Here is a 20,362-nt window from a genome sequence, read left to right on the forward strand (position 1 = left end):
TACTGGCGGGATGGAAAAACTGAACTTTCGGATTGATTTTTTTCTGTAGCTTCGCTGCTGACTTGGATAAAACAAAAGACGAGCATTCTCCGTTTTAGCAAGCACGGACGTTTATTTCAGAATGCCCTGAAAAAACATCAAGAGGTTTAAACGTTTGTGGACGGTTGCCTGTTATTTTGTTATTTATCTAGTTTTGCCGCCGGCAATCAGTGATTCCGTGTTTTAACTTTAATACATGAGCACCACGGTCAATATTTAACTAAGGAGTCGTCTCGTGTGGTCTACGTGTTAATAGAAAAGCGAAGTGAAACGAGAACAAGCGCAGACGAGGGAAGACCGAGAGGTTGAGAAGCGATCAAGAGCGCTGAAGAGGAAAGAGATCGAGATCTGGACGGAACCAGGTGTGTATGGACGGGCTGGCCACTTGGACTAGCAGGGCTTAGTTAGGAACTTCATAGGCCCTAAGCATTTAAAAGATTTTGGCGCCCCCATATATGCCTAATTCAAAATATAAACCATAATAAACTGTAAAATAAAGTTGTATTTTGCGAAATGAAGCAAAAGTTACAGTAAAATGGAAAATAGAGTTTATTTGTGAATACTTCCACTTGATTTATATTTGAAACGTTTCCTCTTACTTTTTTCTAATTGCAAAGTCTTTGATCAGATCCTGAAAATGAATCTTACGTAAGATATCTACTTCTATACTTAGTTGAGATAAGGCATCCAGCCTAACTCTGTTATTACTATTTTATTATTTTTGTTATTACTGTATGTATGTTTATCATTTTTCATTTAACGTGGAAGCCCCTTTCTGTGGACCCTGGTTCAGCGGCACCATTTGCAGTTTTGTACTATATGATCCATGGTAAATCTGGCAATGGAAAATTTCCGTAGCGCCGAACCCCCCAGTCTTCCTTTGATACCCAAAGCAGTTTTTACTTAATGGTTAATCCAGCCCTGCGCGTAGGACAGGGCGGAAAGGGAAAGGCGATCCGTATAGGAGGAGACGAGGACATCGGGAGAGCGCTGGCAGGCGAGCGCAGGGGGAGCGATCGGGGTCACTGGAAATGGAGTGAGAAGAGAAAACGAGAGATCTAAAGCGGCAGGAATCGGATTACGTGTTCACATGATAACCACCGCAACGGGTACATACAGCGGAGCTGTATTTTTAGATCAGATATAGACAAAGGGTTTACAAGAAATCAAATGGGATCTTTAGATCATCAGGTGTGTGAAGGGAAAATGAGCTGTCTAAAGAGGCATGGATCAAAGTTCTTTTTATGAACAATAGTAACACCAGGGGACATACGTGAAAGTGTCACCCTGTGAACATACAGTTAGGTCCATAAATATTTGGACAGAGACAACTTTTTCTCATTTTGGTTCTGTACATTACCACAATGAATTTTAAACGAAACAACTCAGATGCAGTTGAAGTGCAGACTTTCAGCTTTAATTCAGTGGGTTGAACAAAACGATTGCATAAAAATGTGAGGCAACTAAAGCGTTTTTTAACACGAATCCCTTCATTTCAGGGGCTCAAACGTAATTGGACAAATTAAATAACTGGAAATAAAATGTTCATTTCTAATACTTGGTTGAAAACCCTTTGCTGGCAATGCCAGCCTGAAGTCTTGAACTCCTGGACATCACCACATGCTGGGTTTCCTCCTTTTTAATGCTCTGCCAGGCCTTTACTTTCAGTTGCTGTTTGTTTGTGGGCCTTTCTGACCGAAGTTTAGTCTCCAACAAGTGAAATGCCTGCTCAATTGGGTTAAGATCAGGTGACTGACTTGGCCATTCAAGAATTTTCCACTTCTTTGCTTTAATAAACTCCTGGGTTGCTTTGGCTGTATGTTTTGGGTCATTGTCCATCTGTATCATGAAACGCCGCCCAATCAATTTGACTGCATTTAGCTGGATTTGAGCAGACAGTATGTCTCTGAACACCTCAGAATTCATTCGGCTGCTTCTGTCCTGTGTCACATCATCAATAAACACTAGTGTCCCAGTGCCACTGGCAGCCATGCATGCCCAAGCCATCACACTGCCCGACTCCACCGTGTTTTACAGATGATGTGCTATGCTTTGGATAATGAGCTGTTCCACGCCTTCTCCATACTTTTTTCTTGCCATCATTCTGGTAGAGGTTGATCTTGGTTTCATCTGTCCAAAGAATGTTTTTCCAGAACTGTGCTGGCTTTTTAGATGTTCTTTAGCAAAGTCCAATCTAGCCTTTCTATTCTTGAGGCTTATGAGTGGCTTGCACCTTGCAGTGCACCCTCTGTATTTACTTTCATGCAGTCTTCTCTTTATGGTAGACTTGGATATCGATACGCCGACCAAGCCCTGGAGAGTGTTGTTCACTTGGTTGGCTGTTGTGAAGGGGTTTCTCTTCACCATGGAAATGATTCTGCGATCATCCACCACTGTTATCTTCCGTGGATGTCCAGGTCTATTTGCGTTGCTGAGTTCACCAGTGCTTGCTTTCTTTCTCAGGATGTACCAAACTGTAGATTTTGCCACTCGTAATATTGTAGCAATTTCTCGGATGGGTTTTTCTGTTTTCGCAGCTTAAGGATGGCTTCTTTCACCTGCATGGAGAGCTCCTTTGACCGCATGTTGTCTGTTCACAGCAAAATCTTTCACATGCAAGCACCACACCTCAAATCAACTCCAGGCCTTTTATCTGCTTAATTGATAAGACATAACGACGGACTTGAACACACCTGCCATGAAATAGCCTTTGAGTCAATTGTCCAATTACTTTTGAGCCCCTGATATGAAGGGATTGTGTTCAAAAAATGCTTTAGTTGCCTCACATTTTTATGCAATCATTTTGTTCACCCCACTGAATTAAAGCTGAAAGTCTGCACTTCAACTGCATCTGAGTTGTTTCATTTAAAATTCATTGTGGTAATGTACAGAACCAAAATGAGAAAAAAAGTATTTATGGACCTAACTGTATATATGGACAAAATTAATCAAATGAATAAAAAGAGAAATAATACTGTGGAATAATTAACAACATGAGATGTGCAAATTAATAATTAAAAATGTCATGAGATTTATATTTTGGACACATTATTTCCATGCTGCTGCAGTGGTAGCACTGTTGCCTCATAGTAAGAAGAGCAGGGTCCACGTCTGGAGTCCTCCCTGCGTGGAGTTTGCAGGTTCCCTCTGTGTGCCGGTAGGTTTCCTCTGGGACTGTCTGGCTTTATAAAGCCCTGAGAGGAAAGGGGCGGGGCCAGCTCAGGGCGCTGCAGTTAGTTGCCCTCACTGGGCGGGTTTTCTGAGTGGCGGACAGAAAGGAGAGATGGTTAGCGTGAGCACCCCATGTCTCTCAGCCGAGCCAGGAAGGTGATCCCCAGGCACACATGCATGACATTGCATCTATAATCATCCTAATATTCAAACAAATGAATTTATTTAACAAACTGTAAAAAGCAGCATTTTTTCACACCAATGCAGTTTATGGCACAGCAGCTCAGTAGTAGCACTGCTACCTCGTAGGAACAAGAAACGGGTTTGCTCCTGGGCTCTCCCTGTCTGTGTGGATTTCATCGAGGTGCTCTGGTTTCCTCTCACTATCTGAAGACATGCAGGTTTGGTGAATTAATAACCTTAGTGTGTGTGAGTGTTCAGTGTGTGTGTTCGCCTTGTCACTATTGTGACTTATACTAACTGGGATAGGCTCCAGCCAACACCAAACTCTGCTCTGGAAGAAGCAGGTTACAAAATAACATGGCATGCTTATTTCTTTATATATTTAACTATTTGACCCTACTAAATATATAAAATATATATTATAGAATATATATTTTGGACAAAATAAAATAAAGAAATAAATACACAAATAAAAGGCATACTGAGCGGCATGGTGGCGCAGAGGGTAGCGCTGCTGCCTCGCAGTTAGGAGACCCGGGTTCGCTTTCCGGGTCCTCCCTTCGTGGAGTTTGCATGTTCTCCCACAGTCCAAAGACATGCAGGTTAGGTGCATTGATGATTCTAAATTGTCCCGTGTGTGTGCTTGATGTGTGTGCAGTGGGCTGGCGCCCTGCCCGGGGTTTGTTTCCTGCCTTGTGCCCTGTGTTGGCTGGGATTGGCTCCAGCAGACCCCTGTGACCCTGTAGTTAGGATATAGCGGGTTGGATAATGGATGGATGGATGGATAAAAGGCATACTATGAAATGTGACAACGAATGAGGAAAAAGAGTACGTTGGTGTGAAATAAATTGGCCATGGAATATGTTGTTTGCTTGATTATTTATTTATTTTATTTTGTTCGTAATATTTCTCCAAACGCAACCTGAAATACAGCTTGAATTTGAAACGGATCCTTTCACTCGTTAAAGCTGAGTGGGCGGGCTCTAGTGAGTACTTCTTATTGATTGGCGAATCGCCTGCAGCCCTGAAGTGATAACTGTCACTTTCACTCGTCAAAGTCAAGAGGGCCATCTGTGTGGGGCTGACTTGTGCCTCAAGTTATTTAAAGGCGCAGCCCGTTGTGAAGAGTATGGGACAAACCTTCAGCAGGACCCAGCTAATCCTAAAAAAAAGCTTGCAGTTGCCTTTTTGATTTTGTCCAGGGCCAGGCTTGTATGGCAGCTATTTTAGTCCACTGTGGCTCGACTTGATCTTGTCCTACTATATATTCTAAGTATTTTGTTTCCGTCAGGCCAAAGGAACATTTTTTTTTTGTCTTTATATGAAGGACCTGTTGCACTGCTGCACTTGGGTCCTAATTTGGAATCCTGAGGTGGTCTGTCGCGTGGTGGGTGTGGCAACGCACTGTATCAGTGCTTACTCCCAACCTCATCCTCCTCCTCCAGAGGATAAAAAACGTACAGAGCATGGTCAAGACATGCCTTAAGTGCCCCCCCAGGTGGTGGAAAAGATGACTACATGACCATGAGAGGTAGCACTAAAGGCATTACGAGGCTGTAACAGTTTGTCCATCAAATTCTGAAAAGTTGCTGGTGCCCAATGCAGCCCAAAGGGTAACGTACAATACTGCCAGTGACCACTAAGCTAAACGCTGTCTTTTCTTTAGCTTTAGAGGCCAGAGGTAATTTGCCAATACCTTTTGGCCATGTCCAGTGACCTAATTTCTCTCTCAGTTCATCTGAGCTACAGGTAGGTATCAAAACAAGAAACCTGGTTCAGTCGGAAGAAGTCTTTGTATGAGCTCCAGGTCCCATCAGGCTTTAGTACAAGTACAATGGGGTTTGACCGTAGGTTATTACTTCCTTCAATAACACCCAACTCCTGTATTTTTTTTAACTTCCTGCTCGAGTTTGATTCGCTCTGCCTCCAGAATCTGTCTCTCTTATAATAACATCAGGTTCAGTAATGATGGTTTTGTGTAAACAGTTTTGTCCTATTTTAGCATCGAGAACATCACTTGTTTGTGCAATAACATTTTTTAATTGGGCTGTTTGGTTAGGTGTTAACATGTTCCCAAAAAATTAGCACATCTGAAAAGCGTGCAAGAGTAGTGGTCCTGCCAGGACTGGCACCTGCTCTTAAGAAAATTTATATGATAAATAAGTAAAAGTCTCAGATGAGGTTGCTTTACCACGTAATTGACACATTTGCAGTGTTTTTTTTGGGGGGGATTTTGCACTGGCAGCCATAACACCTGCACTTCAGAACTGGTAATCCACTTGGATAGGAGACCAACCAGGAAAAGCTTGGGTTGCTGCTGCAAGATGTGTTGGTGAGATCAGCAGGGGGCACTTACCCCTGTGGTCTGTGGTTGAATCCTAATGCCACAGTGCGGACATAAAACCGAGGTCCTGACTCTCTGTGGTCATAAAAGATTTCTGGGCATCTTTTAAAAAGAGTAGGGTGTACTCCGATGTCCTGGCTAAATCGCCCATTATGGTCCCATCCCTTCTGGCCCCCTGCTCATCCCCTGTTTCAAAGTTTCTTGCTATTTCTCTCACCCCTGTCATGCATGCGCACCAAAGGGTCACCCTTTGGGTTCACCTGTAGTAAGTAGGACCACGCCAGGACGAGAGGGGGCGCTGGCATTAACAGACTTGTCTCCTTCTTCCCTCACAGCCTGGAGAAACCGCCTCCTTTAGGGCACCAAACCAAAATAAGCCCCACCCCTTCCAGTCCTCAGCCTATAAAAGCAGAGCGACCGCAGAGGGTGGAGTCTCACTTTGACGTTGACCTGGCTTTCATATTGACAGAAGCCCAAATTCCTTGCCGAGGGTCCGGATGAGAGGACTATTGTCTCTTTAAAAATGGCATAGTGAAGTGCTTACTTTTTGTTATCTTCTGCTTTTGCCTTGTTGCTCAGCTGGTACCCCAAGCATCTTTTCTTGTCCAGCAAACGTCATTTCATTCTGCTACACCCCTTCACCATCTAATAGTTAACATGTGGTGAGCGAATTGGCACAACGGTGTAAATAAAGGCTGAACTCAATCATTGTCTTAGCTATTCTCATAACATTACCCCATATAAATAAAGCCGATACCCTAATTGACTTAACACAGAAAAATGTATGGTCACATGACACGTGATGGATGGAAACGTATGGCCTCAACTCTGCTGTATAAACAGATCCATTGAACAACTCCGCAGACAGTTGGAGATTCTGGTGTATTTAATGGAGGACAATCAGGGTCACGTGGGATAAAACAACATCCGTAGATCACCCAGAATGGGAAGAGAAAATGAGAAATGACACTTCAAGTGTATGTATGAGACTACTCTTTCTATTTATACACTTTGCAAGGTCATATTTACTCTAAAAGAGTCCACAAGAGATTTTGTTGTTCTAATATATGTCAAAGTTATATATGTATATACAGTATTTGTCTCTGTTGGGGTTTTTATACATTGAGACCTGTAGGGGGCGCACCTCCACCCCAAACACACAGATAAAACCAAACCACACAAGAGAGGGTTCAAGGTAAGACGTTTTTATTGAAACAGAATACCTTCTACAGGTTTTTAATAGCTGATAAATCCATCACAATTCCGGTTCTTTCCTTTCCTTTCCTTTCCTTGTCCACCTCCTCCTGACTCTTGACTGATGGATGAGGTGAATTGGCTGCTTTTCAGCACAAACCCTGGAGCACTCATGGTGCAACAGGATTGACAAATAAAAGCAATTCAGGGTCCAGGGAAACCTCTCTGTAATAAAGGTTCCCACTTCCAGCAGCTCCCCCAAGTGGCACCTGACAACCCCATCAGAGCTGCCCAGCAAAACTACAACTCCCATGCAGCCATGAGGGTGTCCAGACGGGATCGACACTGCCACCCAGTATACTGGGGAAACACAAATCCTCGAGAGGCAGTCCACCTCTTTCCTTCCTTCATAGGTACCACTAACCAACCTAGTCGGGTTGCCCGTCCATCCTTGTCCTTCTTTTATTATAGCTTCCTGTTGGGTAGGGAACCACTGTGGTCAGGGTGCCCGTCAACCCGTGTCTTCTATGACAACATACAGATATCATTTCTACCATTACTTTCATGTTTTGTTCTGAATTGGAAAGCTTTATTTATTTATTTTTGCCATGGCATTTGTTTTGTTTTTTATTTGGTGACCGTGGACACCACAGTGATGTAAATATGGCAGCAAATATGGCATCATTGCTCCTGTCACAGTGGATACAACAACTCCAGTGATGTTCTTTCCTGTGTGTTCAGGTGGTGGCGATATGGCTGTTTCTCCAGTAATCCTTGGCCCCAGTGAGGTCTCCGCTCTTCTGCGAAGTGAGGACCTGATCCCTTGTCTGGAGGAGGCACTCGTGAGGTTTTCTGCGGGGAGCATAACCCAGCCTCTGCGGTCCATCATCCCTCTGGAGAAGCACAATGGGTAAGGTTTGTTGATTGTTCATGGACTCTGATTCATTACTTGAGCCCACTCATCGCTTCATATCCTGCATAAATCCACAAATTATTATTAAGTTACCTTGAAACAGCCCTCAATACTGTATACTGTGGTTTCTCCAGGAAATTAATGGCACAACTACTTGCCCCTGAACCAAGGGTCACAGAGTAGCAAGGCAGCTGACGCAAATCTGGAAACCACATCTTCAGTCACCGTGGTGTGATCTAGAGACAAAAATATGGAGAAAAGGGGCTGAGGTCTCCAAAAGACAATACAACAGGCCAGGACCTTCGATGGTCCAGTCAAGAAAAAGGGCTCATCTCAAGGCTGCAAGTCCCCAAACTGCTCCCTTCAGGCTGCGGCCTACACAGGCCTAAAAACATGAAGTTTGCTTTTCAAGTTCAAAAACATAACTTTACAAAAATATCCTTTGCTCCATTTTCTGCAAAATGCTTTGTATATCTGACAATTGGAAATACTAATAAATATGACTGAATTTTTAAAGTGTACTGAAGACTTTTTTAATGCAGTAGTTTTTATTCATGTTCAAAGCAGTATCATTTTCACAGGAGTTTTATTGCCTTTTCCCTCATTTCTCAATGCTAACCGTTAATTTTTACCTGCATGTGGGTGAAAAGTTCCTGCTGAAATAACGTTTACGCCAAATCCCACACCAAATCCCCATGCACCTTAATTCAACAAAATTCTATATGAGATGAGAATGTGCATTGCAATTTAGAATTCTATAAAATAACAGAATAATAATATCTGTTATTAAACTACGATTAAAAACTTGGCATGTCCTAAAGTTTGAGTCGGAATCTGCGTTTTATCGTGAAAGTCTCCATGACAGGCACTTTGGCCTCCTAAGGTTCTTTTATAGGTTTTTATTGGTGGTGTGAACGATAGGGGGCGCTCTCACTCCCTTGAACCCCTGTCCACGACTCCAGACACCAGGTAAAAGTCCTCAAGTTGACCTTATTTTGTTGCCACAGTGCACAAAGCACACTCTCCACCACAATACTCATTAAATTACAATAAACCACAATAATAAACAATCCTCCACACTCCCAGACGCGTTGCCACCCTTCCACCCAGCTCAGCTCGCCGTCTGGGAGCTCCCACAGTCCTTTTATATCTCCTGACCCGGAAGTGTTTCTGCCCAATAGTCCACAAGTCCTTATTCCTTCCGGGTCAGGGTAAATAGTCCCTTTCTTCAACCCGGAGGTCCGTCGCTCTTCCTGTGACGAACCTCCGGGTCACAGGGCACGAAGAAGCCCTCGGTCCTCCCTGCAGCTCCCTCCTGTGGCCCCCATGGCATCCAGCAGGGCTTTGCATAAAAACTCCAATGTCCATGATGCCTTGCTGGTCTTCTGGGGACCTCCACGCTGCAAGGAGGGCTCCACCTGGCGGCTTGGGGGTATTGGCCGGGATAAATGGCCGGCCATCCATCACAGTGGACAGGTAAAAGGACAAGTTTGGTATCTTTCAAGTCTTTTTTATTTTTATTTTTTTGTTCTTTATTTCACTTTATACAATTTCTTGTATTAGGAATTTGTTAGTTTTTGCATACCCCTTGGGGTCAGAGTTCAGGGTCAGCCATTGTACAGCGCCCCTGGAGCAATTGCAGGTTAAGAGCCTTGCTCAAGGGCCCAGCAAAGTAGGATCTTCACAAACATGGTCATATATGCTTTTGCCATGCAAAACTGTGCTCTAAAATTAAATGTTTTCTAAAAAATATAAAAAATATTGTGTCTGCACTGGTGCTTTGAATTGGAGGCAATGGGGGCATGAAGCACCACCAGAAAATTAAAGCCTAAAAACTTGCCGAATACGTCCTCTTTTAGGTTTCGATTAAAGGAAACACGTCTTCCATATTTCCAACATGTCTGTGACAACAAAAAGGATCTGGAAATAATCATTTTATAGCATATTCCCAGTGCTATTTTTCCCATGGTAAGGATACACTTATCTCGTAAATACAGAAGTAAATCAAACAAACCAAACGTGTGGCATGAAATATTTACTGTGATTTGGTCTTTCAAGAGGAAACCACTCTTGCTGCCTGATAAATTGCTCAGGTTATTTAATTCAGTGTTTCTCAACTGTTACTGTGCCACAATCTGGTTTTTAACCTTTGAAGTGTTATAACTACCCACAAGCCTGTTCCTCTTTATGAGACATACTGAAATGAAAGATGTCGGGGTGAGGGGCACAACCTCAATGAATCAGGCAAGGTTCTAAGAATCGCCGACTTCTTGGCACTCTAAGAGCTCAGGAATGAAGGGAGCCGAGACCCTGGGATTTTTATAGATGCATAAGGTAGAGGACTTGGAGACTGTGTTACTCTGATGCCAGATTTTGCCTTTCTTGTTAGATTCTTTCTAGCCATGCCTGCCTACAGCCCCCATGACGACGTTCTAGCAACAAAACTTCTGACCTTCTATCAACGAGAGCCGTCATCAAGCCATCCAAACCACATGTCCAGCATACTCCTCTTTGATCCGGCATGTGGCTCCCTACAAGCTGTAAGTGTCAAGAATCATAAACCTCTCCCCAAAAAAAGTTTAATGTGAACCAATAACACGATTTGTGTCATGGTAATGACCACAATGAAAGGTACTAGATAGACAGATAGCAAGATAGATGAAAAAGGCACTATATGATAAAAAGATAGATAGATAGATATTAATTTTAGCATAGTAGGTAAGATAGATAGATAGGTAGATAGTGTGACAGATAGGGGACGCTGTTGTCCCCTTGAGCTGTCAGACCAAATTCCAGACACCAGGTAAAAGTCCAAATATTAAATTTATTTGAACAATAATGTGCACAAAGCACCCTCCACTCCACTATACTCATAATAAACACAAGAACACTACACAATAACAATAATTAATCAATAAACATTCCTCCACTCCCAGATGTGTTGTCACTCTGCCACCCGACTCAGCTAGCCCGTCTGGGATCTCCCACAGTCCTTTATAGTTCATGACCCGGAAGTGCTTCTGATCCCTCAGTCCATGATTATCCAGCACTTCCGGGTCAGGTGAAAAACTCCTTCTTTTCAACCCAGAAGTACGTCATTTCTTCTGTCCATGTGACTGGGACGTGTTTCTGGGCTGTATGGAAAATAAACATCTCTGTGCCTCCCTGCAGCGTCCCCTGGTGGCACCGACGTTATCCAGCAGGGCTGTGCATTAAAACTTCATAGTCCATGATGCCCTGCTGGCATTCAGGGCATCTCCACATCGCAGGGATGGCTCCCTCTGGCGGCTTGGGGGTATTGGCTGGGATAAGCTGCTGGCCATAGTCCACAATAGATAGATAGATAGATATTCATTTTAGCATAGTAGGTTAGATAGATAGATAGATAGATAGGAAAGGCACTATATAACAGATAGGTAGATAGGAAAGGCACTATATAATAATAATTTGACTTCTCCACTCCTCAGAGTCTCTTACATTCTCAGATGTTGTAGACATATGGTACCTTTAACATAACAAGAGGTAATAGCAGTGGTTCTCAACCTGTGGGGCGGACCCCCCTAGGGCGGCGTGAAGATGTGAAAAAAAGAAAACAAGAATCAAATATATGAAAAAAACATCTGTTGAAACCAAAACAAATTAACTTAAACTACATTCTGATACTAGAAAAATAAATATTGAGTTAGATAAATGTCGATAAAAGTTAAGTAGGTATAATAAAATATGCATCTACATCTCAAAAAAATGTTAGGGAAGGTGTGATTAAAACTGTTATGAAAACTCAGGTCGCAAATACTTAAAGGTTGAGAAACGCTGATTTATAGAAAGGGTGGGTGGGGCTTTTACTTCTGAAAACCCTAAAAATGGCTGGTTGAATAATAACGTGTTACATTTTCTCCCAGGTCCTGGATGGTAATGTGATCACAGTTAGAAGAACGGCGGCAGTTTCTGCCATTGCCACAAAGGTATGAGAAATTCATTTGTCCTGTAGGGGGCTGCAATGTTCATTATAGACGACAGAGTGGTGGGAGTGGGCAGTTGGGGTGGGTTATAAAACATGTGCATCGTGTCCCAATCCTCACTCCACAGTGGGGTGATGGTGCAACTTTTCCTTGGGACCTTATCTTAACTCCAGGAAATTGTTGGCAATCCAGTGCCTGGATTTGCAACTTTTGCAGATTTAGAGTCCCAAGCACTAAAGAGTTCCAAAGCACTTCCAATAATGCTCATTAGAGGGGGATATCACCATCAAACCCTTGCTAGTAAATAATTTCTAGATTTCTTACCATAGCACTAACTGCACTAATACCTCCACCAGTTTCATGTTCTTTCTGGTTTATTGTACGAATGTTCGATTTGTTTTTACCGACATTGCGGCCCATTTCAGCAAACGATATACAGTACCAATTTTCTAAAGATCTAATATTTCTATTTTCTACAATTTCTATTTTCACGTCAAGAGATTACACTTCACACTCCCACTTAGTCTTTGAGCTCACACTGATTAAGCCCCTGCATTTTTGCACACCAGATTGGCCCTGCCGCAATCGCCACTGGTGGAATACCAATTAGGCGATCCAACCTGACCAAAGAGGAAGTAAAAATTGCAACAAGGTTTCTGTAGTTGAAAAAGTGGAAGGATCATCACTGAGCCTTGAGGGGTGGGTCTTCTTCCTCTGCCGGTCCTCCACCCGAGGCAGCATCCCACAGGTTATGCCTACACAACACTTCATTCACATGAATTCACTGTACTGTCCATCACGGCCAATTCAAGGTTTACCTTTTTTGGAACTTTTTGGAAATTTGTTCTGAATATTTTCGATCTATGGTCAGTTGAATTTGTGAAGTTCAGAATCTGCGGATACAGAGGGCTGATTGAATATTTATTATTTCAATTTAATTTTACTTTTTGTAAAAATGATATCGATAAGCATTATAAAGTGGAATGCATATTAATGTATTCAAGAATTTCAATTAAATGCGGTTTATTCCGGTTTTGAAGTTAGTAATCCACCCAACATAGATGAGTAACTCAGGTCGTAAATAATCATTTCCTCAACATTTCACTAAAACTCCTTCAAAAATCAGAATCCCTCAGTATGAAAACCCCAGAAAAAACATTTAAATTGCCAGGATCCATTCCAGATAAGCTACAAAAATGGAAATCATAGCACAGATGAAGAAGCATCTCAGCAAGTTGCTTCTTGGAGTCGGCGTTCCTTTTGAAACGATTTTGCCTCTTAATGCCATTTAAGTCTTTATGTGGAGCAACAAGGCCAGACCGTACCACTGGATTCCACCACACCACAGCACCATATGAAGTCAAGGTGGAACGTTCAGTTGGCTGACTCACACCGTCTTCACCCCGTTGTGCCACTCGGGCCTCTTGGACTCGGACCTGTGTAATTCTCTATATCTCTCTCTCTCTCTCTCTCTCTCTCTCTTTTTTTGGCTTTCTTCGCTTTGTCTTTTCTCCAAGTTTCTGAAGCCACCCCAAGCGGACATTCTGTGTATCCTTGGGTCTGGACAACAAGCAGTCGGCCACTATGAAGTCTTCATGGAAATGTTTTCATTTAAAGAGGTTAGTGACCCTGCGAGACCTGGCATGACTGTTGGGGGGGTCGCTTTATAAACTTAAATTGAATTGGCCATGTAATTGACTTTGATATTGTGGAGACCACAGAAGCCACCCAAACTCATTGGTGACCATGACCAAAAATGGGAAGAGAGGACGACAGGGAAGGAGCATAATGCAGACATTATATTCAGCCCAAGATTAGACAAAGCAATGGATCTTTTAGATTTGGAGAAGCTGCAATCTCCTAAATCCTAAATCTTCTTATCATCTCTGGTTCTTTGATTGAGCACCTTCCCTTCCAAAATAAGGTGGTTTGGGAGGCAGACTCCATTTACATCCAATCCTCGGGGTCACATCCATCGTCCATAATAAGAGTGTCCAGAAGCCACAATATTTGATTGCCCCTCTGATGGCTCTCCTTCTTATTTTGAGACCATAGTACCAACAACTTACAGTAGATGTCCATTCAATTCCAATAAGTGTATTAGCTCCATGCCATTCCCACCGTGGGGTTCCCTTACTTATCATTTCTTAAGTCCCTTCACACTGACTCTCAGCAACCTTCTATTATCGGTGGGTCCTGATCACCTTTTAGCCATTCTATGTCCTTCCTACAACTGGTGTTTGCTTGTTTGTTGAACAACCAGTGGCATGAATTAGAATGAGAAGGTATGGTAGACTTGAAGAATAATGGTTTGGCTCAGCTGCCCAATAAGCAATATCTTGTAGTCTATTGGGATAAAACATAAAAAGGCACTTTTCCCTGGAGGAGTAGGGGACCCCCTTGGTCAGTCTTCTTTCACTAGGTCAGTCCCTTCTGTTCCAGTGGCAGTGTGGTCCAGAAAAAATGATAAACTAGTCCTAGGGAGGGAGGGAGCCTTATCCACCCCTGACTCCAGTTTGCTGGACAGCTTAAGACTGGCCATTACCTGGGGATGTGTGTCAATGGAGGCCTCCCTGAAATGGCTCTCATCATTTTGCTCTCTTGCTTCTCACCTCAGGTCAGGGTCTGGAGCAAGACCAAAACAAATGCAGAGAAGTTTGCAAGGACCATAAGAGGGCCTGTCCTTGTGTGTGCCTCAGTGAAGGAGGCGGTCCAAGGAGCTGATGTTATCGTCACTGTCACCAGATCGACGGAGCCTGTGCTGTTCGGTGAATGGGTGAAGCCAGGGGCGCACATCAATGGTACGCGGACATGACTCGTCTTTTCTGTAGTCTTGATCCTCCTTGAAGGGCCTCTCTGGTTTCTCGATGGTCACCAGTACTACGTTCTCTTATTTTTTATTATTTCAGGTCTTGTTCCTCTTCCGGTAATTGTGCTTTTTTTGTCTGGCTGCTCATCAGTTCTCTTCCTTGACCTTTTTTTCCGCTGTTCTCTCATTGGTTCCTTGCTACTCCTTCCATTTTTTCATTGGTGCTGCCATGTTTAAGCCAGGGTTCCTCCCCAACTTATGTTTCAATTCCTTTTTTATGTCCCTTTTGTTAATTTTTGATGGTTAAGTTCCTTTGGTTACTGTAAAGATTGTTATGAATGTGTATTATTTGTCTTATATATATATCAATATTATTATTTTTTGTCTGGGGTGGGTTGGTGCCCTGCCCGGGGTTGGTTCCTGCCTTGTGCCCTGTGTTGGCTAGGATTGGCTCCAGCAGACCCCTGTGACCCTGTGTTTGGATTCAACGGGTTGGAAAATGGATGGATGGATGGATGGATTATTTTTTGTGATTATTTCATTTTTATTGTGTATGTTTTTGTTCTGTCATTTTTCTTGTATTTTTGTGGGTGGTTTTCCAAGAGATGGGGTCGACCGGTTATATCAGTGAGGGTTCCTCCCCTGGCTGGGGTTCCAAGTCATGTTTTATTTCTCTTTTGTTCATGCTTGATTCTTTAATTTATGTTGATTATTTGCATCATTCTTAATTTTTGATTTTGCCTATGTATTTAAGTTTCATTTGTTATGTTCAGCAAGTTTTGTGGGAGGTCCCCCAAGAGACATGGCCACCTGCCAATCACTGCCAGGAACCGCCCAAATTTCTATAAATCTGAAGGGTCTTCAACAGTTCCTGGCGGTTCATTTCAAATGCGCCTAGGAGTGCTGAGTTGTTGTGTTTTTTGTGAAATTAACGTGCCTAGTGAAAAAAATATTAATTTATAATACAAAAGGCAAATAATAAAATACTTAACAACATTTCCATAAACAAAAGTAACTAAAATATAAAAAATTAACAAAAAGGACCAAAAAAAGGAACTGAAATATAAACCAGGGGAGGAGCCCTGACTGAAACATGATAGGTCCGTATGTGGCTCTTTGTTCTCTTATTGGTTCCTTGCTCTTCCCTCTGTTCTCTCTTCGGTTCTCTTTGTGTCTCTCTGCTCTCTCATTGGTTCCTTGCCGCTTCCTCTGTTCTTTCATTGGTTCATTACTACTCACTCTGTTTTCTCATTGGTGTCTTTGTGGTTCTACAGTACATTCTCTCATTGGTTGTGGCTCTCCATTCTCTCATTGGTTCTTTGTGTCTCTCTGCTGTCTCATTTGTCCTTTATTGTTCTCTGTCCCAGTTTTTGTGCTCTTTTCTTTTCTTTCAGGATTTTCTCAAATTACCTTTTTGATTTCTCTGGCCTGTGTCTTAAGTTGCTTTCTTATCTCATGGTGGCTGTCCCAACTATATGCTGAAGGACCACTTCACTGGGGTATAACATAATTAAGATGGGGTCTGCACCTCCAGCTACTGACTTCCAATCTGTAAAATGATAAATTACTTCCCCCTAAGATTCCTGTCCAGCAGATCGGCTATCTTCTTTATTGTAGATCAGCATCATATTGTAGGGCACAGCTGAGGGACCGCAATTTTTACTTTTGCTCCCCGTGACTCTCAGCAGTGGGAGCGTGCCGTCCAGATTGGAGAGAAATGGATGATGAGCTGATGAAGAAAGCTGTGGTGTACGTGGACAGCCGAGAAGCTGCACTGAAGGAGTCCGGTGATGTCATTCTGTCCAGGGTAGGCTTGAATGCTCTTGTGTTTCACTGTCCCCCAGCACCCATCCCGGCCACTTGCCACCATTTCGACTCAAGTGATGCATTAGCTGTATAACATATGGGCTTTCATGTCAGTTAACATCACAAGAAGCAAACTACACGTCCTTACAGTAAAAAGGAGAAAAGGGTTACAGAGAGATGTGCTGTTGGTGATCCACCCGTCCATTACTGGACTTCCTTTAGGCTTGAGGGTTTTTAATCAATTAAGCAATCTTTATTTTTCTAGTGCCTTTTACAACATGCACCATCACAAGAATTATAAGAATGGGCAAATGGTGTGAAGCACGGCAGGCTCAGTTCTTTTTATGGCAAAGGGTGACAGGTGCGAGTACAAGGTGGGAGGACAGGGTGGGAGTTCTTTCATGTGTTATTGTTTTCATGTCTGACCAGTGGGGGGAGACCAAGTCAGGCTCCAGCCCCCTGGTCACTTCTGAAATGTGAAGCCTCATTCTCAGGAGCCTGCTTGCTTTTATAAATGGGTGGGCAGGATTCCAAACCGGGCGGCCTTCCAGCCGAACTACAAAACCTGTTTGTTTCATTTTTGTCTCTCTGTTTACAGGCAGAGATATTCTCTGAGTTGGGGGACGTGGTGAATGGGACAAAACCTGCCCTGTCTGAAAGGACGTCTGTGTTCAAATCCCTGGGTAAGAACAAAGAGCTTTTTCAGAGCCCAGTAATTGGAGCACAAAGATGGCTGCAGTTTTACCTGCCTGTCTCGCGCCCCCTGCTGCCTTCGTCTCCTGTCACTCATTTGATGGAAGTACCAGCTTTGTTATTTTCATAATTATAACTAAAACTTCTACATTTCTTGTTCCTTTAGGAATGTTGTCACATATTAATCTTAAGGCTTCCTAGGCTTCTCTTGCTCAGATTGCCTAGAGCACAGTTTTTAAATGAAAATGTAATCCCATGGGCTTAGCCTTATGTTGCTTTCCGTTTACCGCACAAGTCGGATGTCGGAGCTGGCAATGACATCACACCTGAGTTGACCTCGTTCCAGTAAAACGTTTGGAAAACCAATATGGATGCCTCCAGGAGAACCTTTGTTGTGCTTACTTTTTTTGAAACTACCATGCATTACATAATATTTTGCAGATCCAAACACCGTAGCAACGTGTCAACAGATAGATGTTGGACAGTAAGTACCATGTTTACAACCGATTTAATGAGACACAAGTAGACAAAAGTGCTAGTAAACTGTAGAATACTGCAGCTTTCGCTAACATTGGGGCTGTACTCCACCATTTTGGATTGATGTCATGATTTGAATTCGGACAAACATGGACTTGACAGACCAGGCTGAGGTTTCCAAGTAGGAAATCCAACATGTGGGGTGCAAATTCCGACTTCCCAGTTCAAGTGGAATGCAGCATTAGACTACCCTGGTGCACTTCCTCATATAGCTTACCCTCCCCCACCTTCCTCCAACGCCCTCCCACCACCCCATCACACTAGAAGGACCTTCAGCAGCAGCAGCAGCAGCAGCAGCTCACCCTCACCCTTAACCCTATGGGTCCTCCGTCAACTTTTTTTTTCTTTCTTTTACATCTCAAGACTCTCTCAGATACCTTAGATGACTCCACTAGCTGCTGCTTGTTTTGAGGTTCCATTATTCCAATCTGCATGGCATCACAGTGCCAGTTTCAGTTTCTGCCTGTTTTTTTCACCACCATTTCTTTCTGTCATATTTTTTTTTAGGTATGGGGATCCAGGATGCTGTGTCTGCCAAGCTGGTGTTTGACCACTGGAAAGCTCGCCCCTGAACAAGTCCAGCTCTCATCCGGTCCTCAGTCCAATGAAGGCTGGTGAGGACACACAGATTAGATTGGAACATTTGCAACTCCAAGCAACTCTGAGAACTATGACTATCATGTGCATTAGAGAATGATTTATGCACCATAAAACTTTACTGTGATTAAATCACAAGGCGTTCACTTCCTCAAGCTGGCTCACATTGAGGCAATGCCAGGAGTACGGGCCTTTAAATGTTTAGAAGGAAATTTGTGTCCTGGGTGGAATACTGCTTGAGTGATTAAAGAGCACACGCACACACAGAAATGTCCACGTTTGGCCTTTTGTTTTGTCTCCTATGCAAGTTTCTCCTGCCTGGTGTCATCCCAGTTCAATGAGGAGAGGAGCTTCACTCACTGGCACTCCTGGTGTGGGTTAGCTGCCATGATAGGAACTTCTTGAGATGTCTTCATGGAGCACAGGCTTGTCATGAAATGATTGTGTTTTGCATATTTCACACAGTTTTTGTCATGTGCACGTTTTGTACCCATGGGTACATCCGAATATCGAATTCGGTTTGTATTTAAAGTATAGAAAATTGTTTTTCACCATTTCCAATGCCATTTGTTTTTGTCTGAGACTTGGTTATTTTTTGAATCCGTCGTTAGGATACGGCTTTAGGCTGCCATGGGTGTGCCATGAGTGTGGCCTTAGAGGTGGTGACTTTTGACATCATCTATGCCAAAGATAGATACAGTTGTGCTTGACAGTTTGTGAACCCTTTAGAATTTTCTATATTTTTGCATAAATATGAGCTAAAACATCATCGGATTTTCACTCAAGTCCTAAAAGTAGATAAAGAGAAACCAGTTAAACAAATGAGACAAAAATATTATACTTGGTCATTTATTTATTAAGGAAAATGATCGAATATTACATATTTGTGAGTGACAAAAGTATGTGGACCTTTACTTTCAGTATCTGCTGTGACCCCCCTTTGCACATTTCCAGTAACTTCTGATCATTCCTGCACACCGGCTTGGAGGAATTTTCGCCCATCCCTCCGTACAGAACAGCTTCAACTCTGGGATGTTGGTGGGTTTCCTCACATGAACTGCTCACTTCAGGTCCTTCCACAACATTTCGATTGGATTAAGGTCAGGACTTTGACTTGGCCATTCCAAAACATTCACTTTATTCTTCTTTAACCATTCTTTGGTAGAACGACTTGTGTGCTTAGGGTCGTTGTCTTGCTGCATGACCCACCTTCTCTTGAGATTCAGTTCATGGACAGATGTCCTGACATTTTCCTTTAGAATTCTCTGATATAATTCAGAATTCATTGTTCCATCAATGAAGGCAAGCCGTCCTGGCCCAGATGCAGCAAAACAGGCCCAAACCATGATACTACCACCACCATGTTTCACAGATGGGATAAGGTTCTTATGCTGGAATGCAGTGTTTTCCTTTCTCCAAACATAACACTTTTCATTTAAACCAAAAAGTTTTATTTTGGTCTCATTCGTCCACAAAACATTCTTCCAATAACCTTCTGGTTTGTCCACATGATCTTTAGCAAACTGCAGATAAGCAGCAATGTTTTTTTTGGAGAGCAGTGGCTTTCTCCTTGCAACCCTGCCATGCACACCATTGTTGTTGAGTGTTCTCCTGATGGTGGACTCATGAACATGAACATTAGCCAATGTGAGAGAGGCCTTCAGTTGGGGTCCTTTGTGACCTCGACTATTACACGTGTGCCTTGCTCTTGGAGTGATCTTTGTTGGTCGACCACTCCTGGGGAGGGTAACAATGGTCTTGAATTTCCTCCATTTGTACACAATCTGTCTGACTGTGGATTGGTGGAGTCCAAACTCTTTAGAGATGGTTTGTAACCTTTTCCAGCCTGATGAGCATCACAAACTCTTTTTGTGAGGTCCTCAGAAATCTCCTTTGTTGGTGCCATGATACACTTCCACAAACATGTGTTGTGAAGAGCAGACTTTGATAGATCCTGTTCTTTAAATAACACAGGGTGCCCACTCACACCTGATTGGCATCCCATTGATTAAAAACACCGGACTCGAATTTCACCTTCAAACTAACTGCTAATCCGTGAGGTTCACATACTTTTGTCACTCACAAATATGTAATATTCGATCATTTTCCTCAAT

General features: G+C 42.9%; 1 protein-coding gene across 1 annotated transcript; it reads left to right on the plus strand.

The window, feature by feature from the left end:
• Positions 1 to 52: 52 nt before the first annotated feature.
• On the plus strand, positions 53 to 18,802 carry crym (crystallin, mu). Its single transcript, XM_039775442.1, has 9 exons — positions 53 to 401; positions 7,673 to 7,841; positions 10,234 to 10,384; positions 11,747 to 11,809; positions 13,324 to 13,425; positions 14,424 to 14,607; positions 16,301 to 16,422; positions 17,020 to 17,104; positions 18,159 to 18,802. The coding sequence occupies exons 2-9, from the start codon at positions 7,684 to 7,686 to the stop codon at positions 18,221 to 18,223; spliced, it is 930 nt and encodes a 309-aa protein (XP_039631376.1). The 5' UTR covers positions 53 to 401; positions 7,673 to 7,683; the 3' UTR covers positions 18,224 to 18,802.
• Positions 18,803 to 20,362: the final 1,560 nt, after the last annotated feature.

This window comes from Polypterus senegalus, chromosome 13 (assembly GCF_016835505.1).
Source record: "Polypterus senegalus isolate Bchr_013 chromosome 13, ASM1683550v1, whole genome shotgun sequence".
NCBI classification, from domain to species: domain Eukaryota; kingdom Metazoa; phylum Chordata; class Cladistia; order Polypteriformes; family Polypteridae; genus Polypterus; species Polypterus senegalus.

What these genes read in the sequence shown, in the direction of transcription:
- crym (XM_039775442.1), top strand. Translation starts at nt 7,684, where the DNA reads ATGGCTGTTTCTCCAGTAATCCTTGGCCCCAGTGAGGTCTCCGCTCTT. An exon ending in TTTCTGCCATTGCCACAAAG is followed by an intron (nt 11,810 to 13,323) that starts GTATGAGAAATT and finishes CTTTTCTCCAAG; the next exon opens with TTTCTGAAGCCACCCCAAGC. An exon ending in GCCAGGGGCGCACATCAATG is followed by an intron (nt 14,608 to 16,300) that starts GTACGCGGACAT and finishes CGTGACTCTCAG; the next exon opens with CAGTGGGAGCGTGCCGTCCA.